At 50.9% G+C, this 24,450-nt stretch overlaps 12 protein-coding genes across 12 annotated transcripts; 5 read left to right on the forward strand and 7 right to left on the reverse strand.

The window, feature by feature from the left end:
• Positions 1-2,191: 2,191 nt before the first annotated feature.
• NUU61_003396 (putative C2H2 finger domain protein) lies at positions 2,192-3,986 on the forward strand (the record flags this gene model as incomplete). The annotated part of the gene is made up of 2 exons (XM_056653978.1): positions 2,192-2,970; positions 3,032-3,986. The coding sequence occupies 2 exons, from the start codon at positions 2,192-2,194 to the stop codon at positions 3,984-3,986; spliced, it is 1,734 nt and encodes a 577-aa protein (XP_056515045.1).
• Positions 3,987-5,333: 1,347 nt separating this feature from the next.
• On the reverse strand, positions 5,334-6,761 carry NUU61_003397 (class I SAM-dependent methyltransferase; the record flags this gene model as incomplete). The annotated part of the gene is made up of 8 exons (XM_056653979.1): positions 5,334-5,823; positions 5,885-6,040; positions 6,103-6,213; positions 6,268-6,278; positions 6,329-6,368; positions 6,418-6,428; positions 6,492-6,599; positions 6,669-6,761. The coding sequence occupies 8 exons, from the start codon at positions 6,759-6,761 to the stop codon at positions 5,334-5,336; spliced, it is 1,020 nt and encodes a 339-aa protein (XP_056515046.1).
• Positions 6,762-7,459: 698 nt separating this feature from the next.
• On the forward strand, positions 7,460-7,723 carry NUU61_003398 (uncharacterized protein; the record flags this gene model as incomplete). Its single annotated transcript, XM_056653980.1, has 1 exon — positions 7,460-7,723. One exon carries the CDS (start codon positions 7,460-7,462, stop codon positions 7,721-7,723), a length of 264 nt encoding a protein of 87 aa, XP_056515047.1.
• Positions 7,724-9,118: 1,395 nt separating this feature from the next.
• On the reverse strand, positions 9,119-10,123 carry NUU61_003399 (uncharacterized protein; the record flags this gene model as incomplete). The annotated part of the gene is made up of 1 exon (XM_056653981.1): positions 9,119-10,123. The coding sequence occupies one exon, from the start codon at positions 10,121-10,123 to the stop codon at positions 9,119-9,121; it is 1,005 nt and encodes a 334-aa protein (XP_056515048.1).
• A 9-nt stretch (positions 10,124-10,132) lies between these two features.
• Positions 10,133-11,272, forward strand: NUU61_003400 (uncharacterized protein; the record flags this gene model as incomplete). Its single annotated transcript, XM_056653982.1, has 5 exons — positions 10,133-10,207; positions 10,467-10,775; positions 10,828-10,902; positions 10,948-10,966; positions 11,178-11,272. The coding sequence occupies 5 exons, from the start codon at positions 10,133-10,135 to the stop codon at positions 11,270-11,272; spliced, it is 573 nt and encodes a 190-aa protein (XP_056515049.1).
• Positions 11,174-12,532, reverse strand: NUU61_003401 (putative RNA polymerase II Elongator complex associated protein Kti12; the record flags this gene model as incomplete). The annotated part of the gene is made up of 3 exons (XM_056653983.1): positions 11,174-12,055; positions 12,125-12,478; positions 12,527-12,532. The coding sequence occupies 3 exons, from the start codon at positions 12,530-12,532 to the stop codon at positions 11,174-11,176; spliced, it is 1,242 nt and encodes a 413-aa protein (XP_056515050.1).
• Positions 12,533-12,784: 252 nt separating this feature from the next.
• On the reverse strand, positions 12,785-13,711 carry efm7 (putative nicotinamide N-methyltransferase Nnt1; the record flags this gene model as incomplete). The annotated part of the gene is made up of 3 exons (XM_056653984.1): positions 12,785-12,856; positions 12,916-13,500; positions 13,571-13,711. The coding sequence occupies 3 exons, from the start codon at positions 13,709-13,711 to the stop codon at positions 12,785-12,787; spliced, it is 798 nt and encodes a 265-aa protein (XP_056515051.1).
• An 862-nt stretch (positions 13,712-14,573) lies between these two features.
• On the forward strand, positions 14,574-15,071 carry NUU61_003403 (uncharacterized protein; the record flags this gene model as incomplete). The annotated part of the gene is made up of 1 exon (XM_056653985.1): positions 14,574-15,071. The coding sequence occupies one exon, from the start codon at positions 14,574-14,576 to the stop codon at positions 15,069-15,071; it is 498 nt and encodes a 165-aa protein (XP_056515052.1).
• Positions 15,072-15,421: 350 nt separating this feature from the next.
• Positions 15,422-16,184, reverse strand: NUU61_003404 (uncharacterized protein; the record flags this gene model as incomplete). The annotated part of the gene is made up of 2 exons (XM_056653986.1): positions 15,422-15,709; positions 15,777-16,184. The coding sequence occupies 2 exons, from the start codon at positions 16,182-16,184 to the stop codon at positions 15,422-15,424; spliced, it is 696 nt and encodes a 231-aa protein (XP_056515053.1).
• A 1,740-nt stretch (positions 16,185-17,924) lies between these two features.
• NUU61_003405 (uncharacterized protein) lies at positions 17,925-19,883 on the forward strand (the record flags this gene model as incomplete). Its single annotated transcript, XM_056653987.1, has 7 exons — positions 17,925-17,996; positions 18,057-18,108; positions 18,165-18,420; positions 18,499-18,747; positions 18,810-19,354; positions 19,417-19,444; positions 19,502-19,883. 7 exons carry the CDS (start codon positions 17,925-17,927, stop codon positions 19,881-19,883), a joined length of 1,584 nt encoding a protein of 527 aa, XP_056515054.1.
• A 742-nt stretch (positions 19,884-20,625) lies between these two features.
• On the reverse strand, positions 20,626-21,120 carry NUU61_003406 (uncharacterized protein; the record flags this gene model as incomplete). Its single annotated transcript, XM_056653988.1, has 1 exon — positions 20,626-21,120. One exon carries the CDS (start codon positions 21,118-21,120, stop codon positions 20,626-20,628), a length of 495 nt encoding a protein of 164 aa, XP_056515055.1.
• A 1,250-nt stretch (positions 21,121-22,370) lies between these two features.
• On the reverse strand, positions 22,371-23,839 carry NUU61_003407 (caspase family protein; the record flags this gene model as incomplete). Its single annotated transcript, XM_056653989.1, has 4 exons — positions 22,371-22,396; positions 22,443-22,612; positions 22,685-23,489; positions 23,593-23,839. 4 exons carry the CDS (start codon positions 23,837-23,839, stop codon positions 22,371-22,373), a joined length of 1,248 nt encoding a protein of 415 aa, XP_056515056.1.
• Positions 23,840-24,450: the final 611 nt, after the last annotated feature.

Genomic DNA, 24,450 nt, shown 5'->3' on the forward strand with positions numbered 1-24,450 from the left:
GGTACTCGCCCGGGCCCGCTCTTCAGTAAGCAAATACTTTTCTTCCTTTTTCTTGCTGTTTCAGCCAGTGTCTCCAGGACCTCCTGGATGATGATCAACAATATCCAAAGCATAGTTCACCTGAAATCTTCGGATTGCTGAACGACAACCTATAACCATCTTTCACCTTTATCTGACCCGTCACATTCGTCTACTTTTTTGCAAAGCCTTTTCTCATTTCTGGGGCATCTTGGCTGACTACATGAAAAGGAGCCCGACGGCTGCATTGCTGCCCAACGTGGGTCGGGATGGCTCGCCCCGAGCCGTTCCTAGAGACGCAATGCTTCAGATAGACAAAAACAATTCATCATCGCAGGCAAGCCTTGTTTTGCATCTTACATTTTCTTTCTGCGACGTGGTCCTGTAGCCCTTGTAATCGGTTGTCACTGGATGTCTCTCTGCTGCACCTCCCCCTCCGTAGTCCGACGTGGGATGCTCTCCTCCACACAATCCACGAAATGCCTGCTGATCGTCCAATGCAGACATCATCTTGCAGCGTCAGCCCAGCATTGCCACCAATCATCTGAGCGCACGCGTGCCGCCAAGCAACAGCAGACGCGCCGTCAGTCTCACCGCTAGAACGCAGTCGAATTTCCTCCACTTGGGGACCCGCCCACTCGAAACCCGCTGCAGATGCCATCACCGCCAGTCCGCAGCATTGGCTCTCGATGGTGCCAACAACGCAGGCTGGCGCTGCACCATGCGGGCCGGGCACGCGCTATGTTTGATAGTCTACTTGGCCCCCGAGTGCTCCTATGCCTCTAAAAGGCGCTGATCTCCCGTCTTGGTCTATTTCTCTTCTTCTTTCTTTCCCAACTCTGGATACCCCTCTCTCTTCTACGCCTTACATTTTGAACTCGACCATTTTACGATACCCTTTTATCACCCTCTTCAAAACATTCAATCCACTGGATCTTGGAACACCCTGAGCCACAAGATTCCCCGGTTCTTGAATACCTCAAATTTGCCAAAGGATCTCTGCCACATTTTTTCCCCGGACAGGATTGCTTTCTTGTGATTTCCCAGGCTTTTCCTTAGTCTGCATCCATTTCTCGTCGACAAACCACAATAGGTAGTCCCTGAACACTTTCCTTGCACCTGATTCTCCTATGCGCTTTTCTTTTCCTTTTGTTTCTTTTTTTCCATGGACCTGTACCACCTTCAACCTGTCTTGCCCCGAGGATTTCGACCATCAACCTTGCCCTAAGGATCCGTGGACCATAGAACTACTCCTGTGCCGGGACTCTTCCCCATGCTGGGAATCTGCCAATTTAAGCAGTCCAAAAATGATGAAATGATGAAACTTCGCCGTGGACTTTTGTCCTCAGCAGCCGCTGAGTGACTGGATTATTGAGTGATGTTTTATGTTGCACACTCAATTGATACTGCCGATGGATTTCTCCCCTGGATATTCCCAATTTTCTGGCCTTGCATCTTCTCCAAGCCTGGAGTCGAGAAGATGGATTAACCCGTGAACTTTCTTTGCCTTACCCCTGGAACCCAAACGTCCTGGATTGAATACCCAAGGAACCTGAAAATGATGACATCCCATTTCCCTGGAATCATGATGCTTGATGCCTGCTACCTATGGCCTTTTTCTTTTTACTCCGACGATAATGGACCTTGCCCGAGGAGTATACCGAGTTAATTTGCTCGAAATGGAAAATGAAGCACCCGCTTCAGCGCTTACCTAGGCCACTGACTGATGGATCCATGCCATGTGTACCTATGACAATCACAACTGGGCAAAAAGAACAATCTTTTCTCTCCTGGACTGCCATGGACGATGATGCTTCACTTAGTAGCGCCGGCCTTGAACACCAATCTCGACCCTCCTTGATGCTGCCCTTCTATACGATGCCCGTGGACTAGTGCCAGAATGTCTGGAATCCAGTTTAGATGCGACAACCTCTCTCGGACCCAGTGAATCCAGGACTCGGAATTTTGTGTTCTTCCACACGGCTTAGGTTTGTTTTCATGATGAAACAAAACACCGTCGACATTGCTGACACCAATAGGTTTCCGAACACCCTTGGACCTTGGAGCTTCTCTTTCGCTTAACTTTTGACTTTTATTTTGCTTTTATTATGTCTAAGCTGCGGGTAACTGACTTGATGCTGTACAGTGCACTTTTTTATCACCCACATCCACAATGTCTCCCAGGACCAGCAATACCCCTGAAAGGGTATCTCTCTCTCATTCCAGACAGACCTCCATGGTTCAAGGAATTTCAAATCTGGCCTCCCGCTCCATTCAGGATGATGAATTGTCAAGCCAAGACAACTCATCGCTGTGTTCAAGTATTCAAACAGCCCATGGAAACCCACAGGATCTCAAGGACTGGACCTTGAATGATGCAGAGCCAATTGACCAGGCTATGTCCTCATCAAAACCAGAATCTGCCGAAGTGCACATGCTGTCTTTCTCGCTGTCCCAGCAGCTGATGACCCCGACAGTTGGACCAAATGATGTGATGTACCCAGGAGTGGACTTCCCAGCAGTCCCAGACTTGAATGACCACAATGAAGTGCCCCGGGAATTTTTCTCCTCCTTCGTGGACCTTTCCTCCATGGATAACGATGTCTGTGTGCAGAGCGGCACATCGGATGATGCGCTCTCCGTCGGGCATAGCTCCCACACTGAGGATGGCCAATTGACATGGAATTCCATGATGTCTGATAACCAATACCCTGGAACAACCTTGGATCAACTCTCTTCTGGTCTCTTCCAGTCTGTTCCAGTCTCGCCACCTCTGACGGAAGCTAGCAATGATGTTTCTGTTACTTCTTGTTCTCACCCGGGATTTCCTTCATTTCTGGCCCATGATGATACCCTCATCGGAGACTTTACCTCGCCGATTGGCACACAAGGAATCAACCCATCAGATCCGCTGTTTCCCAGTGCCTCTCTCAACGAAGGAGACCCCAATAGGTGAGTTTCGGGACTCAATAGTTAATTCTTATATTTGCCCGTGTCTAACCACCCAACCCAGGACTATTCGACCTTCGAAGCCGTCTCGCCGGGCTGCATTGCCAGCTACATCCCAGCCCCAAGGAAAGACCGACCCGGATTTCTTCCCTCCTCTTCCGGCGAGAGAGAGTCGCCACAAGTCCAAGGATAGTTCCGAGGTCCGCAACCCGCGGGAACATCACTTCTACTCCATGCCCACCCACAGTGATGGAAAGTATTACTGCCCTTTTGCCTCTGGAGACAAGCCTTGCAGCCACCCGCCAACCACGCAAAAATGCGCCTACCAGTACGTGCCCTTCTTGGAAATGAATCTCAATTCAAAAGCTAATTCAGGTGACAACAGCAAATACCTGGATTCCCACCTGAAGCCATACCGATGCAGGGTTCCCACCTGCATGGATGCCCAGCTGCGGTTCTCATCCAATGCGTGTCTGTTCCGCCATGAGCGCGAAGCCCACGGATTGCATGGCCATGGGGACAACCCACACCTCTGCCTCTGGGAGGGATGCGAACGATCCGTGCCCGGATATGGATTTCCCCGGAGATGGAACCTCTTTGACCACATGCGGCGGGTGCACGACTACGCCTCATCTGAGCGCCACAGCTCCCCTGAGACATCCCCGGGTGCCGCCCAGCCCAAGAAGAAGGAGCCCACTGGCCGCAAGAGGCGAGGTGTCACGGGTGCCACCCCGGCGCCGACCATGAAACGCACTCGCTCCGTCCACTCCCAGGTTGGATCCGTCAAGGCCGCACATACCTCGCCCCACAATGGCCAGCGACTGCAGAACGCCGAGCGCAACTACTACAAGTGCCGCTCGCGTCTGCTCGAGGAGCTGGGCAGTATCACCCCACAGGATACCTCGATGCACGAGAAGGTCAATGCCAGCCTCCAGGAATTATTCACACTGGGATTGAACTACCGTCACATCGAAGCCAGTGAGGCCTTTACCCAGATTCCCAATGGATTGCCCGCGTGAAGGCACCGTGGAGGAATGTTGCACTTGCTCTTTTGTCTTCTTGACTGGAGGCGCAACAGTGATGGAAATTGATGTTCCGCGGAGGACGCCCGACCCAGGCTTGTAGGCATATAGTTGCCGCAGCTCCATCTTCAACACCAGGGAGACCCAACGATGCCACCTATGGCGAGGTCATACTTGTTTTCCACCGAAGGAATGGTCCCGATGGAGCCCAGTACCAAGCCAGAATGGTACTATGGGGCACACAGGCTGTTCAATAGACAGGGTCAATATGGAATTACGTGTTCCAGCGCTTGTGATCAGTCCTGATCGCAGGGCTCTTAGTCCACACAGGGATATAGACTATGATGAGGATGAACTATTGACCAGATTATGGATCCGATTCAACTGCGGAGAGAAACCATGAGGCAGGATGAAGCAGAATAGTGATGGAGTGAAGAATGGGAAAGAGGAGAAAGACAGAAAAGTAGAGTTCTGTGTCTTGGCAGGGTTGGGGATATTGTTTTCAAAGATTTCGATAGATTTTGATTTTATGTGTTTTGGATTGGCAAATGATTTTGACAAACCTGGTCTCGAAAAGTAGAGTAGCAACACCAAGCATTCAGCTCCTGCGTAACCAAAACATTCGACCTCGTTAGACTAGAATATCGTCTTGGAGTAGACAGATCAATCCGACATACAGTCAGCTGATACCTGAGAATGCACCTCGCATCCCAACCAACTCTCCATCCCCTCCACCTTCGAATCTACTGGTGGTATCTATGGGAATTGCAACATCGCCCCAAAAGAGCCACAACTGGCGACAATGAGGACGTTTCCCAACTCCAGCTTCTTCCGCGAGAATCGCGCACCTACTCTTCCCTCGCCAGCAAAGATCCGAGCCATCATCCAACAATCTGGCAAGGAGACATGCTTCTACCGACCATTACTGGTGACGGCGAGAAAAAGGGTCAATGACATCCTCTAATATTATGATCTCAGGGCCAAACCCCAAGGTGATGGCGCTTGTTGACTGGACTCAGTCGGGATGGTACCCTGCCTACTGGGAGTACCGTAAGGCATTTCGACTCGGGGTGAATCCAAGCTTTTACCCTAAGGAATTTATGGACGAGTGGTACCGTCACTTGCATATGATTTTGGAGCCCGTGGAAGAAGCAGTTTATAACCCTTGGCTTTACTTTGTTATACCTAGAGGCATCTGAGTAAACAGCATGAACTGACGACATTTCAAATCTATTCTCATATTTAACTCAGTCTCTAGTAAATGATTCATGAAATTCATTAGCCATCCAGAGGCTTTCTCCCATATACGGCCACTCTGCTCATAGTTAGTACGTATACGGGCCGTTAAATCATTGATGGAGGTGGACTATACGTTTGAACATAGGCATGCAACTTCTTATCGCGCAGCTGCTGTTTGACCAAAGCATTATGAATCTTGGCCACATCCGAACTCCACCCCAGCACGTGGGTGATCAAGCGCAGGGAATAAGAATCGATGGCCTGCTGCAACTGCACCGCCTGGTATTTCCCCAGGGCCTTGAGATGGGGATCGCGCGGCCAGGGCGAGAACGGCAGCGCGTAGACCGACGCGTGCACATCCTCGAAGCCGGCTTCGATCATCCAGCCCTTCAGTTTGTGGTAGATATTCAGCTCGCGGCCGATCTTGGCGCCGGCGAAGTTGATCGCCTGCTGCCATTCCATCAGCGGCGAATCTTCCTTGAGCGAGCCGTCGTCGCTCTGGGCCCAGACGGCACTCTCGTGTGATTCGAAATAGCCGCCCGGTTTGACGTGGTCGTAGATCCGTTGGATAAACGCGGGCCAGTCGGCTACGCATCTGCTCGTGTGTCAGTGTTAGGTGTGCTGTTTTCTTATTGAACCGCTGGTAGGGAGCATACCCTGCCAGGCATCGTGCATGGACAAAGTCAAAGTGGTTTCGATCGTACAGCCATTCGCTTTCGAAATCCTCCACGATGAACTCGATATTTGGGGCCACCCAGCTGGGCTGGATCGGGCTGATGTCATTCCCAACGACACGGGCGTTGGGGAATTTCCTGTCATAGGGTTAGTCGTGCTGGCCATACAAAGATAGAGAGGAATGAGGGATTTCACGTACTCGGCCATGTCCATGGCCCAGATGCCTGTTCCGGTTCCCAGGTCAAGAATGTTCCGTGGTGATGATGATATAGGGGCATTGTAGAGCTCGCCTCCCATGAGCATCAGCCATCTGCATTACTCTGTTAGCGACACTCGTTCACCAGGAATGAGTAGCTTGATGGACATGTGGTGTGTCTGAAGAGAGAGTCAGTTTGAATGCACAGTCACTGGGAATGGTGGCTTACTATATCCATTCGATCTTGCTCCTCTTCATCATTTGGCATCCTGAATTGGTCAGTCTTCCCGTCAGGGGCAGGGGAAAGTGAGACAATACATATAATTGCCCTATTCATAGGTGAGTTGGTCATTGTAACCTACTAAGGTCATGAGTTGGGCAAGCCTACTTACTGAGCGGTTACTGCAGTACCGTCGGCCATTTTCATACTCAAACTCGAGCACACTGGACGACAGGGAAGTGAGATCGGACAGCTCATCGTCGAATTCACTGTTGGTGTCCTATTAAAGAGAGATTTAATTTCTGCCATGAGCCCGGCATTTTTCTTTTTCTTTTTCATTTTCACATACATTCTCAAAGTTATCGACGACAATCGGACCGGGCGCGTTGACAGGGGCTGGCTCGGATGGCGCCCGTGGCGCTTCAAGGGGAGTTGGAAGCATCAGGGGCTCTGGAGAAAAGAATTTGTGGAAGAACGCGGAATAAAGAAAAGCTTGCCACACGCTTGTCCAGCTCATATAGTGGAGAGAGGTTTAGGTTTGTATCCAAACTGTCGGGTTCTAGGGGCCGGGGGTTTTTGGGATCTATCGTTGCCGGGATTCTACCAGCGCCAATAAAATCCCCTTCAACACGCCCGCGTCTCCAGTCCCCATTTTGAAAACTACTCTTGTCCTCACTCTTTAGTTCGGAATATTTCTTTTCCCGCCTTGACCGTTTATTTCCTCGTCGGGTCTGGCGATCCCAGACCAGTTGATTTTGAATCCACCCACCGTCTTAGAATTCCCCGAAATTATCCAACGCGAATCCTATGCAGTTGCTGTAAGATGTGTGCCTCAGCCACTTCATCTTCATCTTCCTGTAGTGCGCTTCAGTAGTCTACTTGGTTCTTCATCTCCCGTCCCATTGCTTTTCCAGTCATGGCAGAACATGGTCAGGAGAACACACTCGGTCCGAGCATCCCCATTGTCACGTCGAATGCGATGGATTTTGACAGAGCCTACCATCACCATGGAAACTTCTTTATTAAAAGATCCCTTCGGCCGAGCGAGTACATGACTAACATCCGAGGAGCAAAGATCATCCCTCGGCTAGGAAAAGACCGACTCCAAAACGAAGCCGCGGCATTGAATTATATCGCGTGATGCGACTCTCGGAAAAGGACGACTGGCTCCGGAAAGTGAGCAACAATCACGAATACAATTTCTGCCACAACGATCTTTCCCAGTCGAACATTCTTGTTGACCCTGAAACACTGAAGATCCGGGCGATTATCGACTGGGAATATGCAGGCTTCTTCCCCAAATCCTTTGAGGGGCTTTTCTACAAAAGAATGGGTCCCTCGGTAGCCTTTAATGGGGAGCCTGATGATGCTGCTGAATTGCTGCAATCCATGAAAGCTACCTAATGGAGGCGGGAAACCAGACACACTGATGGGTTGATGAAACTAGCTCGTAGAGTTGATGTATTGATGTACAAACGTGAACAGTGAACATGATTAATCGAATCGATCAGCTAAATCTATCTTCGAAAACAAGAAAACTTTCTCGACGTAGGTTTTCCCTTAGTTGATTCGAAATGCGAGACTAGTACCTAAATTGCTCTTGAATCATTGAAAACAAAAATGATTGTCTCCTACAACAAATGTGGAATTTGTTATAGTCGGAAATAAACCAGCGGCGCATGCGAATCAATCAAAGACAGACACCCCCTTGATCCTATACTGTCCATCCAAGACGATCAGGCCCCATATCTTTAGGGGTGTTTCCCTCATTTGGCAACCTGATGAGGGCTAGGAAGGCACGCCTTCTGGCTCAACGCGCTGGAGCATGGAGGCGAGGGTGGCCTTAGCAGGTGTACACTAAGCTCCTTCATACGGCTAATGATTCATACATACTTAGCCCAGTGAGGCGACTTGAAGCAGACAGGGCATTCAGCCTGGGTTCCCGAAATCGCAGCACCACAGTGGCGGCAGCTCACGATTTCAGTAGACATCTTGTTGCCTTGATGATAACTGAAATGAACATGTCAAAACAAGATATCTATAGAAAATTGGGCTCAAGATTGACTCACCAGCTCTTCGAGTCTTTGGGGTCTGTCAAGGATGAGAGAAAATTCATACTTGGAAGATATCAATTTTTGAGCAGTATCCTGGCTCTCTATACATGTTAGGCTCTCCGATCACAACTTGACCTAGATACCGAGCCTCATGTCTGTGCTCTAGATAGACACCTGTTTTCTAGCTCAATTGAAACTAGTTTGGAGCCTGGGTGGCAGAGGAAGCAATGTGACCTCGACCATTTGACCATGGATTTCGCAGACGGAGTGATATGGAATATCAGCGATAGGATATAAAAGAACCCTGCACCACTATAGCCACTTAGTTGTGGCTTTGCTGCCTGATAATAGAAGGTTGTTACAACCAATTGGCTATCTATGGTTTTAGGACTGTTGGTTGCGCGGTTAGTTTGCAGAATGCGCAATTATATAGGGTTTAGATTTTTTTTTTTCTTTTGCATATCACTCTGGTGCCTAGATGGCGTTGAAATATGACTTTGATTGCTTCAAGACTTGCCTCAATTAGTGGTAGCTAATTACTGGCCGGGACATCCTATGGTAGCAATGACATCCTATATCGGTTGCGCTGCCAACATCTATGCATAACTGTGGTTTTATTAAGCGCCACCTCTGTACCTTGCCACGTTTTTTGCTTTGGTGCCTAGAGAAATGAGTAAATCACTCGAGCCTCATTGCCTTCATGGAATATAGACAGTCATTGCTGGTATTGGCTCTAACTAGACCGCTACATCACTGTGCATAGGAAATTGCCCGCAAACGCTTGGGCACCATCGCTATAGACTAGAGCAGAGCTCTGGAACCCCTGACCCCCAGCAATAACGCCAGCTGCTACCCCCGAAGGAATTCCGTTCCCGAGGAAGTGCTCAGTCTGTCCAACGAACTCTTTATGGGAAGTCTGAGCCTCAGAAACCTTCTCTCGAACATTACAGGCTTCTTCCTCGTGCCTGGCAATCTGGATAACCTGCTTGTCCTGACTGGGTGTCTTGGACCGTCGTGCCATATCCTGGCGGATTGCCTTGAGGGAGTCCTCCATATCGCCCAGCTCCTGCTCTTTTGCGGCAAGATCAGCGCGAAGCTTCTTCTCAAACGCTTTAGTTCTCTCTTTCAACGCTTCCTTTTCCTTCTGATACATCTCCTGCATCGAGCTTCTCAGCGTTTGTTTGTCTTTTTCAACACCCTCGAGCTTCTTTTCCAATTCTACCCTGAGATCATGTAGATCGGCAGCATGATCAACATTTCTTTGACTTTTCTCGGCCTCGTATCTTGCTTCCAGCTGTTGTAGCTGACGCTTGTGGGCTTGTTGGGCCTTGTACAGATCCCTTGCGACGGCAATACCGGCCTCGGTCTCGCCAAGCGCCTTTTTATGCTCGATCATCTCCCGCTGCAGCTGCAAGGCTCCTGGAGGATGTCGTTCCGCTTGGAGGATGAGATGCGCCACTATGCGCTGTGCGGATGCCATCCACTCAGGCGAAGCCTGGTGACCCTTCTCATTGTGACGAAACACCGTCGCTCCCCGCGTAACGAGTGCGCCGAAGAACCTTTCATCAGATAGCAGCTCGCTTTCTCGAGTTCCTAGAGACACTGCCCCGGTGTAGGATGGTGTCTCGGGCCACATGGTTGTAGCGATAACTAGATTGTCGTACGTCGTGAATCCGCACATGGTCTTCATCATTTCAAGGTTGCGCATACTCGATCCCGACATACGGTTGTCTGAGATGGGGTGCAGCATTACAATCCCATGAATGCGGACCCCGTTTGCATGCGAGGCTCAGAGGTAGGTGGCGAGGATGCTCAGCGTGTCGATATCGGAGCGGTTCGTGTCGTTGAACCCAGGCGTATCGATCAGGTATACGCGGCGGTCATTCCATTGGAAGTCAAACAAATCGATCGAGTCTGTGCCTGGGATGGTGTTAACAGAGTGAAATGCGGATTTGATTCGAGAGCTCGTACATGAATATAACCCGTGACCAACAGTGACATCTTTCCCCGTGCAAGACTTTGGCAACTCGGAATGGATCGCTCTGTATTCGAGAGGATGGTGGAGTAAGTGTCTGCGTTGGAGGTCACGATAGCACCTTGGTCTCAACGGAATCGGCAATCTGGAGTTCTGTGTTCTCGGATCCGGACAGAGATGCTTTGCTCGCTGGTTGAACGGCATCTGGAGTAGCTGGACCAGCGATGAAATCAACACTGCCGTGGTGAAATACAATTCATATCGTGACTGTAGGATCGTGGCGATGGCTTTTGGATACGGTGATTCCTATGTGATTTCATACGGAACGGCCTCGAACATGAAGCAACTCGGCAATTGGTTCGATCTCAAAGGGTACTATCCGGATCTTTATCAGACGCTGCAATCAAACAAGCCTCTGAGTATATATGTGAGTGTTTGATTCCAAGTTCGTGCCTATTCTATGCTTACAGCTACCTTAGGCTATTGCGCTCGATCCCACGAGTACGACGAACTATATCTTGGTTTGGGGGTACCACAAAGATGGGCTCTATCGTGTGCGTTGGTTTTGTTCCAATACGACTGATTCCCAATCCATTCAGAGCTGGTGGGATCAGGAATGTGCGTAGACATTGGACAGTCGCCAGCAATTGATACAGCGAGGCGGAAGTATGGAACTAGTCATTGTATTGAAGTTATGTTTACCTCTTCGCTTTTCCAAGAACTTGAATGGTTATGCATCTCATGACTCGACCGGAGATCATCCAAAATCATTATCTCGTAATATCATGCCTACTGCTCGATCTCGCTCTATAATAAATTGCCACACTAGACGTCAGCATCATTGTCGACGTCGCCCTGAGCTTCATCTCCGAAATCCGCATTCAGGAACCGCACAAAGGCATCCCCGACCTGATCCGCCGCTAGCCCGCCCTTTGACGTTCCATGTCCATGCCCGATGTAAGAACGATTCAGACTGATCCACTGCCTGCGCAGCCGCTGCAGCCGCGGCAGGGCTAAAGCCCCGCCCACGCCGGCCAGCTCGTCGGTGGTGCCCGTCGTGGCAACGTGCGAAGGAACCAAGACAGGGAGAGATGCATCGGGGACTTCGATGGCGATGCCCTTGGCGTGGTTGCTCTGCGCCAGAGCCGTCTCGGCAGAGGGATTGGATTGTGTGAAGGCGCGGATCGCAGAGACAATCGCCGACGTGCGTTTTTCCATTGCGTACAGGGCGCCGTGGTCGGTGGCGACGGCTTGCACGGTGGCTTGGTGGGGCACGATCCTAGGGCGCAATGATTGACCGCGGTTAAAGGTCCTGGCCCTTGTCGCCGTGCTGGCTGTGTCGGAGAGCGTGGATGAGGCTAGAGATTCCGTCATACTAGGGACTGTGGCATCGACAGTGGTCTGAGCCGATGGAAGAACAACGCCCGTTAGTTCCTTGAAAATGTCGGCGACAGGGGGTTCGCGGTCGGTCCATGGGACGGTGAAGAGAGGCTTATCCCAGCGGCTGTGGGTGCTGGGCTCTTCATAGCGAAAGATGAGGTTGTTCAACAATTCCGATGGGTAGGCCTCTTCATTATCCTCGGTGGAATCTGCCGGTTTCCTGGCCGGTGCATCGGTTGAGCCGGGGTCTTGCTGCTGCGCCACTTGTCGGCGCAATCGAGCGTCGTTATTAGCGACGCACTGGTCGACGGGTGTTCCCACATGGACCTAGAGAAGTGTGCCACCGGTCAGCGGGGAGAAAGTGCAGAGACTGATGCGTCATTTCTAATTCCATACCACACAGCATGTTGTTCCAGCTGCCTTGGACTCGCACCATAACTGGTACCTCCATCCCTTAATGTAGTTCATCCCATCGAGGATGACGATACTGTCCCGCGCCAGCACGCGCTTGGCCCGCGCATAGGCGACACCGCGCGCCTCTTTTTCTGTTCGGGCATGGTCGTACACTATGCGAGGATGCCCGGCATCATGCGACGGCACGACATGGACCTTAAATCGCGACTTCAACGAGACGGGCGACGTGGGGTCGGGTGCCGCAAAGAGCTCATCCTGCCCTTTTTCAAGGAGCGACGCGAGCTGGTTGGCACGATAGGTGAGACCAGAGCACGGGTAGCCGGTGAGAATGACGAGCTGGAAGTTGTGAGCCTAAGGAATTTCCTGGGAGAACATGGCACGTACCGGCATCGTGTGATGTCGCAACGTTGTTCGCGCGAACTTTTTCTGCCCGCGGGGATGCCATGTGACTCGACTCCACCTGGAGGTGAAATATGAATCATATTTATCAGGTGCTGGATAATTTATATGAACACTTAGAATGGGTATTCTAAGGTAGTAAGAGTATATATTTATAGGATATATGGCCATGGATAGAAAGAATTGCTCGTAGCGTTGAAAATTCGTGAATGACATCTATACAGCATCGGTCTATATACTAAATCACGCCGTGTGCAATTGGTCTTGCGCCCACCGGATCTCATATCCAAATACCGTTCGTCGAAGGCGTTCATCCTAAGCAGATTCTAGGTTAGTATAGGGCACTGCCGTATACCTCACTAAATATCACTTACGCCCGGGTCATTTTCAAAAAGGACTTCCTCCGTTAGCTTTTCAAAAACCTTGGTGACTGTAAATCCGCTTGCCTCCGCCAGTGGGAAGAACTTTTCGGTTCTGGGCAACAGCCACGGCTCATACGGCGTGAAAATAACCAGCGCCACCGACTCTGGGTCTTTCTTCATGGTCTGCTGCATGGTTTTGATGAGATTGGGATGCTCGCGGTGGCTATACACCACGTCCGCCATAATGAGCACATCGAACAGCCGGGGTGCATCATTGGCAGCTGCGGGCAAATGTTCCAGCAACGGATCAACCGGGCTCCCCCATTTGTAGCCCTCGACGTAGAGTCGGCGCTGGGCATGCGGACTCTCGGAGATGAGATGCGCCGAGAGGTCGGCATTGTACTGCATATTGCCCACCAGATCCGGGTCGGGATAATCTGTCATCACGGTGGTGCGGGCTCCTTGAATGGCGCTCACGATGCTGGGTACGCCCGCTGCGGCGCCGATCTCGAGGACATCTTTGTTTCGGATAAGCCGATCGGTATGGTCTTCGATGTAGTGCGCGCTCGTGCGGCCGGCATTCCATAGCAAGTCGCCCTGTATTTGCCCGGAATTCGTCAGTATGGCCACTGCAAGGAAAAAGAATCGTCGCGTGTGGGGGTTATACGTAGAGGGGGTGGCTGCCCACAAGACGCACGCGCACAATTTGTCCGGAGCGCATGCGGTGATCGGCAAAAGTGGGCGGCTTGTCCTCGGGGTAGAACCCCTCGGGGTCCTTGAACAGATCCCCCGTTTCAACGTCGGCCATGGCGCAGGAAGGTGGCAGCCCTCGGAGAAAATATCTATCAGCTTATCGGCGGGGTTGGTGCCTGAGGCAGGAGTGTTTTCTTCGATCAGGTCAACATGGAATTTGCGAGTACCAAAACTCGTAATGATCGTATGATTGGTGTTGAGTAGTAACTCATGGTAGCTCTTCAAGTGCTTCTCGGCCAATCTCCAGTATGGGTATCGGCTCGTGCATTTCAAGGCTAGTTGCATGCTTAGTATGCAGCTGGGCGATTATAGTGTACCATCCTGAGATCCAGTCTTGCACGTACTTGGGCTGACAAGAATACATACTTAGCCCTTAGTTTATATTACTTTATATTGCAAATCTCTCTCTCTTTTGTTTACTCTCGTCTCTTGTACATCCCACATGTCGGTCACCTGACTTCGGCCGAGGCTTGGCTCAGCCGAAGTGTGGAGATACCGTCACTTTACGCCTTTTGATTTTCGCGTTATATTTCCTGGAGATCTGCGATCTGTCGGGCACTTGCATCCCTGACTGGATGCATCCTGGAATCCTTGACCCCATTTCATCCTCTTTTTTAGGCCTTTCTGCCTCCTCCCCGTGACCACATCGTCTAAAACGCCCTGGTTAGTCGTATCCAAGTAATCAGGGACCCCGCGGCTAGCAGCGTCTTCGCCTCGCACTTGCATCCTCTACCGAAGTGTTCCTTGCGTATCTTCCGTGATTCGTCTTCTTTTCCCTCACCTCCCGTTGCCCTTTCACCTCATCTCGCGTGGCATGATTCCGGCTGCCCTCCCGGCTATCTGACTTGAGTATTCTCGGTGCCACCTTACTGTCCTTCGCATTTGCTTCAACCTCGGTTTTCTTTTGCCCCGACGTCATGAATCATACTATGCAGTCAAATTTTCCTCCCCAAGTCCCCATCACGCAAGCGTCTGCCTCATTTCCTCCGTCCACTTCGACCCTCGATCCGTCAGTCGACCCAGTAGCCATGGCAGAACAGTCGCAACAAACCCTCAACATCCCATCCAACCCAAACAACCAGCCCTTCCCCTCTCCTTTGCAAACCGCCGCAGCCGCCTGTGCTCCGCAGTCCACCTTGTCCCAAACTCAAGCGTTGCCCCAGACGTTGAACAATACATCTCATGCCGAGGCGCTGGCCGTGGCACCTCCGGCTGGCAATACCCAAGCCATCCCGCAGTCAGGCGCCGCGCCCGTCTCGCAATCCGGCCCTGATCAATACCCTCACCGGATCGACAGCCTGGGTGGGCCGACAGCCACCGCTCCCTTTCTGCAGGACTTTAATCTCGTCGCCGAAGCAGCCAAGCGTGCCCAGATGGGGATTGTTATGCGTGATCTCGAAAGCGTCACTCTATAGTTCAGGCAGTCAAGCGATGGCAGACGGCTGATTCCGAGTGGAGGGGTGAAGACGGGTCCGGGTTATAGATATATGGTGTTTGGAAATGACTTGGGCATCTTGCTTTCTGTTGGTCTACGGACACAATGAGGCGAAGTGATCCTCTGGGACACAACCTGGAAAGGTCACGCGGTCGCCTTTTGGTTGATTTTGGCGTTCCAGTCGGCGTTGGCTTGGTAGATTTGCTTTGTTTTGACGATCTCAGCTTATACCACTGATCTACTCACGAGCATGGAATACATCTATTTATTTTGCTGTCAAATACTAGGTAGTGCAGGGCGGCGAAGATGTCTGTCTATAGTAAGCAAGTATTACTTCCCACGCTTTCGCTTAGAGTCCGTCCCTCCCTGCTTGAACAGCGCATCGAGACTCTGCTGTCCTTTCTCCCGTCGCTCCTCCCTAACCTTTTCGCTGGCGAGAACAGGCGGGCGACCCTGAACTCGGCGCCGCGCATCCTCGAGCAACTCCATCTCTCGATCGCGCTGTCCTCGCACGGTGGGAATGGACCAAGAGTTTGAAGTGGTCGACTTATGCGCCAGCTTATACTTGGTGCCGGTCAAATGTGTCTCGTAGGTATTGGCATCAATCTTCCGCACATGCTATGATTCAATGCATTATCCAATATGAGCAATCTTGATCAATTATTCCTGGATCGGTCTCTCTCACCTGGTGCCCCACGATATACCAGTGATACTCCGTCCCCACGGGAGCACCACTGCCGCGCGGAGCATTGCGTGCTCGCCGTTTGCTGGATTGGTAGTCGATTCGCCACCGGTCCGGTTCTTCTTTGGTCTCCTTCCACACTCCCGCCTCGTAGTTCCAGGTGTGCGAGGCGCCGACGGCCATGCCGGAGTATACTTGTCCTCGATGGGTCTTGAGGGCATTGTATCCTGGTCTGTCGGAGGTGAATTTGGTTACCACGTTGTCTGCGATGCCTTCCTCTAGCGGGTTTTCCTCTTCGTCTAGCAATGCGGGATCCAGTGAGTCTGTGGTTGAGGCTGCGCTGGCCGGACTGGTTCTGCTGTGGTCCACGCCATGGTCATGGCTGCTGGCGAGGGCTGTTGAATCTGCCATGGTTTTCTTAATAAACTGCTTGGATATACTGAATAGAAATAGACATTTTTTTATCAGTGTTATTCTGAAATCTAGTGCCACTGCGAGTGATGTCACCTTGATGATTGGGATCTGTCACGACCTGATTCAAATTACGACGGTGAGGATCTATACATGACTCAGGAAATGATACAATATCACATACAGCCAGTAAACGAACTGGATGATTTATAGCCACTGCTGCTTTCCAAGTAAAGATGTGCACCGGCGGAATCCAGATCTAGTATCCAGTCGAATTCACAGCAAGATATGATCGTGCATCACTCACAATCCAACAGACGCGGAATTTCCGCGTTCAAAGGCGGCTGTGCATCCGTACGTCTTAAATACTTGGTCCTCGGCTCATGGACACAGCGCTCACAATTCAACTGCCGATCAATGGAGGTGGTGTATTATGTGGGTCTAGGGGCGCTTGAGGGAATTCTCTCCGGGGTTCTTGGTTCCCCATTCTTGTCAATCACTTCCTAAGAAGCTTGTTGACGCTGAAGGCACAGTAGACGGTGGTTGCGCAGCAGATCGAGACTACCTGCTTTGAGCGCTAGGCCGGGCGCGTTTACAGTGCTGTTTGTAATGATGTTCCATATCGAAGCAACACGATACAGAGATATAAAAGTACCCAAAATCCCAGTGGTGGTAATAGACGGGGAGGAAATAAAGATAACCAGAAAACATTTTCCTCCGAGCCAGGAAAGATAAGATTTATTGTACTATAGTCACTGTATCGACCCAGGCCTTAATAAATTGTCCTCTCACGCTATATGACGAGGACTGCAGGGAAATGCATGAATTGGGATCTCGCTCCTACCAACACTACTATAGGGCTATGGATCATTGCAGCGGGCCTATAAGAAAACCAAATTAGCTGCGCCATTTCATGTTTCCCAGCAAAGATAGAAAACTTATGTGGGTCCCAACCTGGCTGCCGCAGCAGTCTGGCACCTGGGCCTATGGAAATTAGCACTCAAGCGCGCTCTGGCTCATGGCTTGTATATTCACCACCAGACCTAGCCTCGTCGATTCGACTGACGGATGTAAGTTATAACCCCTAATCGTGATAAGTACAGTGGGCCAACATGCATCTATAGTCTAATCAGTATCCTTGTACTAGTCCCTTGCCCTCGAATGGAATCGGCTCAACTTGTGAGGGCTTGGGAATCCAGTACATGGGCCAGACTCAACATCTATTCGAATTGGGGTCTATAAATTGAGTGTTGAGGCAATCATAGAAAAGGTCAAATGCACTACATGATCCTATACTGAAAAGCAACGGACTGAGACGATGTTCATTCTTAACACCCACGCATTCCCCCCAAATGTAGCACCGCAATCCTTGGCGTTACACATCTCCACGAATGGCTGACTGCCCTACGATCCTTTGCCGGATTCGGCACTTCCTGGCCTATCGCAAGCCTTAGATGGCCCCAATAGAAAACCCCGATAGGGTAAATTCGGGGTAAATCCTGTTAGAGTTCCCCGGATTCTCTCCGCATTTCACCCCGGACTTCGGTGCGGGCCCAACATGCTTGGGATCTGAGAATTTACCCGGTTCCTTAGCCCTTTGCCGGGAGATGGTGTCGCTATATAAGCTGTGGACCCCCACTGGGTTATTTTACCTTGTATACCGGAAGCTTAGCCGTGGGATCTAATTTGTTCCTTTTTTTATCATCTATTTGTCTACTCATTTATTTTAAATTCTTTCCAATGACCGCCATACAAAGAAAGAAAAAGCCCTACTTTGGGCTGACCGGAGGATGGCTCACATTCTGGGTGACGGTATGGATGCCACACCTCAGTATAGAACTCTACTAATGGGATCTGGTATTTTGGCCTTAGGTTGCCTGTGCTACCGACATGTCCTTGTTCGGCTATGACCAGGGTGTTTTCAGTAAGTCTCAATCCCTTGTATATCTACGATGTACAAAACACTCTAACCAAGAGCAGGCGGCGTGGTCCTCACAAAAGACTTCCTCGAAGTCCATGATCTAGTCGGTCCCACAAAAACAAAAGATCTCTCTACTGTGACGGCCATCTACGACGTGGGGTGTTTCTTCGGCGCCATCATCGCATTCACCATCGGCGAGCGACTAGGGCGCAAGAAAGCCATCTTGCTCGGGACGACGATCATGGCCGTGGGTGCCATCCTCCAGGCGAGCTCGTTTAGTCTGGCGCAGATGTTTGTCGGCCGCATCATACTGGGGTGAGTACTTTTTCCCTCAAGCACAATGCCTAGGTAAACACTGCGAGTATACATCTAACTCTGTGATGAGTTGCACAGTGTGGGAAATGGAATCAACACGGCCACAGCGCCGATCTGGCAGACAGAGACCTCGCAGTTGAAATGGCGTGGGAAGCTAGTGATCTTCGAGATGATGATGAATATCGCCGGCTTCTGCCTCGTCAATTGGATCAACTACGGCTTTTCCTTCTGCGGCGGATCCGTCGCCTGGCGCTTCCCGCTTGCATTCCAGTTTGTCTTTCTTTTTATCCTGTGGTCCACGACGCCGTGGCTACCAGAGTCTCCTCGGTAGGTGTCTGTTCCTGAGTACTTCCAAAGTTCCCTTACTACGAGATGCTAATATAATATAGATGGCTCCTCGCCCATGGCCGCGAAGAAGAAGCAATGGAAGTATTAAGCTGCCTCGAAGCCAAACCCATCGACGACCCCTTCGTCATCACGCAACGCAACGAGATCACCTTCAGCGTGCGCTACGAGCGCGAGAACGCCGTGCGCTGGCGCGATCTCTTCAAGAAGCGCGAGCACGATACCAAAACGCTGCGCCGACTGCTGCTCGGAGCCGGCAGCCAGTTCATGCAGCAGTTCGGCGGCATCAACATCATGTCGTATTATCTTCCGACTGTGCTGGTCACCAGCGTGAAACTGCATGAGAAGATGGCGCGTCTCTTGGCGGCATGCAACGCTGTGTCGTATCTCGTGTTCTCGGGTCTGGCAGTCTTGCTTGTTGAGCGTATGGGCCGCCGAGGACTTATGATGCTGTCGACGGCGGGCCAGTTTGTATGTTTCTTGGTTATTACGATTCTGCTGCGCTTCTCGGAGACTAGTCCCGATGGCAAGAAGTTTGCTTCGGCGTCTGTGGCCTTTTTCTTTCTTTACTATGGCGCCTTTGGGATCGGTATGCTCGGTGTGCCCTGGCTGTACCCGACGGAGATCAACTCACTGCCGATGCGGACCAAGGGGCGGCTGTAGCCACTGCAACGGACTGGTATGTTCTTTCCAGGCTGTGTGAAAATGGAACGTCTAATGATATCCACGGATGCAGGATCACCAACTTCGTCATCGTCGAAATCACCCCCATCGGCATCCAGAACATCGGCTGGAGGTTTTGGATTGTCTGGACTGTCTCCAATGCGGTTTTTCTTCCGATCCTGTACTTTTTCTATCCCGAAACCGGTGTGTTCGACCTGCTACGCGCGTTCTTCTTTCATACTGACATTTTCTTCACAGCTAACCGCAGCCTCGAGGACCTGGATGCTTATTACCGGTCCAACCCGTCGCTGATTGTTACCAAGGATCCCGATGCCATCTGTCGCCGACGCCCTCAAAAGTATATTGAGCACGAGGACGAGGAGATTGAGAAGACTGCCGCCGGCAAAGATGTTCTCTCTTCGGTAGAAGCAGCGCATGTGGAATGGTCGAAATGAAAGAAGTCCGCGTTGTTTGGTACGAGGCATTATTAGTGCAATCCCACATATCAACAGGGGGGTATAGATAGGAGGGGGGGGGCCGTTGGATCAGATCTGAGACATTTTTGTGCGAATGAGCCCGTTGATTCGCAATTGAGTCGCCGGATGATTCAACTCCTCGCACCGAGTAATTCATAAATCTTATGCTTTGGGAGGATTCACCGTGGGATGCAGTGAGATTCGAGGACCTTGGGCTCCGGGGGTTATTTTTAGAAAATCGATGCACGGTGGCCCACTGCATTACGGTTGGGTGGCGCAGTTAGCGCCAGGACTCGTAGACAGTCGGAAGGGCTTTGTTTATAGAAGACATAATTGCAGGCATAACTGAATGAATCAGTAGATCAAGTATCAAGGGTGAAACCCAATGCATTCCCAAACACCGAGCTATGCGCGACCCAAACCAAGTAAATACAGGAGAATCAACGAAATATTAAACACTGAAAAAGAAAAGAAAAGAAAAGAAAAGAAAAGAAAAAAGAACCAATAGTCTCCCAATATATCGCAAATAAAAGAACACCCCAAACAAACAAAATGTGGCACCGAAACACCGCGACCGAGAGAGTATCCATGGATGTATGAAAAGGAGATCATCGCTGCACTGCCGATCCCACATGGAAATGACATCTTTTTGTATAGATTGTCATTTTCTCCTTCTCTTTTCTGATTTTTTTTTTCCTTTGTTGTAGATGAACCATCGGCTTTAAATAAACGAGGCTTGGCTCCGGGTGGCATACTGAGTCGACGAGCCGATCAGATTCGGGGACGAGATGCTGGCCGCCTGGGAGCCGGGCGCCTTGCCGCGCTGACTCCAAATCGACAACCGGTGACTGAGACGACGACTCAAACGGCGTGGTGGCGACGACCAGGCGTCAAAGGACATGATGGACATGGGCCGCGACCGGGGAGGGCCACCAGCCGTAACGGGGGTTTCGGGACGCGAGCCGGCATTGGGGTTAAAGGCGCTGCCGTCGAAGATGAGGGTCGAGCGGCGTTTAAGCTTGTCGGCCGTGGAGCGCGGGTCGATTTGCAGCGAGAAGTCTTCCTTGATGTCGTCGAGGGCGTGCGACATGCGGCGCAGCAGTTTGGGTTTCTCGATGATGGATGGCGTGCGCTCCTCGAGCCCGTATGCTTGCACTGGTGTCGATTCAGAGCCGTCGTCCATGGGGGTGGAGTAGAATCGGGGGGATTTGGGCATTTCTTTGCGGCGGATATTTGACCCCAGCGACAGCGACAGCGACGATGTCGGCTGGTGGTGGTATGGGGAGGGTGTGGTTCCGAGGATGAAACACTCGAGGAATACGAGCTGTTGGTGGCAGAGGATGTCAACACCATGGTGTAGAGATGTAAGAGTGAGAAGATTCTGTTAGTAGTCGGGGGAAATGAAAGTGAGAAAGGAAAAAAAAAAAAAAACATCTCATCTCACGATGAATTCCGAAAGAGACTAAAAGTGGATCAGAGACATGAACACTTTTAGTTCCAAGCTACCAGGCGCCGGCCCGCGTAACACGTTGATGACGGTAATTTCGTCTCCTGAATTCTTTTTTTTTTTACTATGGAATTTGATGTACGCAAGGAGAGAAAAAGAGAGAAATAATCTGGAGATCTAGAGAGAATTCACCCTGGATAAGTGAGGATGCAAGGTACTTGCCACTCGATCTATACTCTCCATATCCTCTCAACCACCGAATGTACCGTACAACGGTGGATCCAACTGTATTATTGCCGAGAGCCCACCAGGTTCAAGCGGAGTTCTGTATCAGATCACCCATGGATGTCTTGGATTTGACACAAATACTCTCCTGGCCAACGCGGATGCCTACGTGTTTCCAACCTGACCGAGTTTTTTTACTCTATCCATTCTTATTTTTCCCTTCTCTTTTTCTCTTTTAACTGCTGATTCCTCGGGATTCCTTTTTCTTCTACAGTCTTCCCCGTACTTGGCCCCACTGCGATCGCCCCGATGATCCGTTATTGGGCCGATTCCCCCTGAGGGGGATCGCGCGACGTTTGGGAGAAGAGGGGGTATTCCAGGGAGATGGCGTGCTTCTGATTCTCTCGAAATTGGAGAAACGGCGATCTGAAATGCTGAACAGCCTTACGATCCCTATGATATCAAGTGTCAAATGTCATATATCAAAAATTGGGACTGTCCCATGTGGTGGGTTTACAAGCGAAGATTTGTCGAGTTGCGGTGGGGCAACGCGGAGGGGGCTGTGCCGCGCAGAAGTACGTTTAATTTCTCATAAAAATATACCAATAGACCAATATAACACTATAAAACGAGAGATATATAGTTATATAGTACTATGGTAGATGCCATCTTGATGCAATTCAATCATATACCAACCCGACACTCCCGAGATTCCATGTCTTAATAGCCGAAATATCCTCTCAGGACATCCCAGTTCATGGAAATCATGGGGATCATGGGGCGTTCGTCCCACTTTACATCACAAACCGCAGGTTGTAATCTGTCGAGTCAGCATGCGCGACGGGTGCCACGGCAGATCAACTTACCAAGGGGATGGCTGCAACTCAACTGCGGCTTCTGCGTATATTTGCCGTCCAGCTCGGCCCGGATCGTGTTCAGCAGCTGCAAATAGCTCTGCTGCGGCCATTGCTTCAGGGATTTAATAAATGCCCAGCTCAAGGCGCCGCGCGCCTGTCCGTCCTGGAATGTGTCGGCGCTGCTATAATTAGTCCCTCTCTTTGTTTTCTTTCTCTGCTGTCTGGTCCAAGGTTCTTTTCTTGTTACTTACGAAGTCTGCGTATCTTTCGATCCGGAAAACATCACCACATCAGCCGGTGACGTCTTGGTCATAATCGTGCGTTCGCGCGCAGACCCTCCATTCGCCGCCTTCTTGAAGAAGCCGATGGCGGTGTTGGCGACACTGGACAGATCGCCTTGGCCGTACGAGTTAATAGCACTAAACAAATCCTGCGCCGCCTCCTTGGCCAGGTTGGGCTCCTTGAGCACGCCTTGGGTGGAGTAGATGTACGGCAGATCCAGCGCAGTGCCTGAGTGGCACGAATCAAAAATGGCCGTCAGTCGCACACCGGGCCGCAGCGGCCGCACCATGATGGCGTGCATGTCGTCGTCGACAATGTGGCCGGCCACGCGGTAGTCGACCGGGTAGATCACGTCGTCGTAGCCGTCGTCCTCGTCGCCATCCAGGTCGGGCGTGCGCCCGCCGTGGCCGGAGAAGTGCACGAAGAGCGAGTCGTTGGGCTGCGCATCGCGGACCAGCCATCGCATTGCTCGCATGATGTTGGCCTTGGTGGGCACACTCATCGGGTTGCGCTGGTCATCGGTGAGAATCACCATGTCCTCACGTCGGTACCCGAATCGCTCGTGTAGGAACCTGGACATGTTGGTTACATCGTTGATGCATCCGTGCAGTGCATTGGGTTGACCCGTGTAATTGATTCCAATCAGTAGGGCCTTGCGCCGTCCCGTACATGTCGAATATTGGAAGTGGTAGTTGGAAGGTGCGCCCGCCCCAAAATGCTGGGCGCCTTGCGGTGGGGGTGGGGGCAAGTTGGGCGAGGGGATTCGTGGCGGGCCTAGCAGATCTCCGTTCAGTCATTCTTGATGCATTTATTGAAACAGGATTCATCATAACCAGAAATGATTATGATCAATAATTTCAATGTCGGGGTCAAGTACCTTCACGATGCGAGCTGAGACTGTGCGAATGGGGCCGCGGTGAAGGTGTATGGCCATACGGAGGCTGTGGGGGATAAGGGGCCGGGGCCGGGCTGGGAGGATACGGGCGCTGATATGGATATGGTTGTTGATAGGGTTGGTGATAGGGCTGAGGCGGATGTTGGTGTGGGGGTTGCCACGGGGGAGGTTGTTGATACCCCCAAGGAGGGGGTCCTGGTGGCGGTGGTCCTGGTGGTGGATAGTACATGGCGGGGAGAGAGAGAGAGAGAAAAAGAGGAGAAAATTCACGAGAAAAATGGCGAGCTGGCGGGTTTAAAAAGAAAAGGCCGGCTGGCTGACCGGTGGGTCGCGCAGATCAGCTTGGTAGGCGAGGGGATTTTGAGGCTGGATACAATAGAAAGATGGGGATTGAGGGATTGAAGGGGGGTTTGCTAGTCTAGATGTATATTTGGATGGATTCTATACACTATACATTATACACTACTTACTACATTCATCTCGTTAATATTCAATCCCATGGTATACAGAGATATACAGAGAAGAGAAAGTCCACTCCACCCGTAGGGCTGCAGATGGCCAATTCAGGCAGCCACGTTTACGGGTCACGTGGGTGTTTATTCTCAGGAACACGCGATTTCTTTCGTTTGTTAATTTGCAGTATATTGATAAATGGATAAATTGATAAATTAATTACTTACTTCCTTAAATATCTCTGGATGTTGCTATAAGGTTGACTCTTGCTGAAGGAGTGTATTGACGTATGTCGTGCTGGATCCCTCGCCCTGGAGCTGGAGGCCCCTTCTCATACAATAATCATGGAAATCACCAAAAAAAAAAAAAAAAAAAAAAAAAAACTTG

This window comes from Penicillium alfredii (assembly GCF_028826965.1).
Source record: "Penicillium alfredii strain IBT 34128 chromosome Unknown utg000004l_segment0_segment0, whole genome shotgun sequence".
Taxonomy (NCBI): Eukaryota; Fungi; Ascomycota; class Eurotiomycetes; order Eurotiales; family Aspergillaceae; genus Penicillium; species Penicillium alfredii.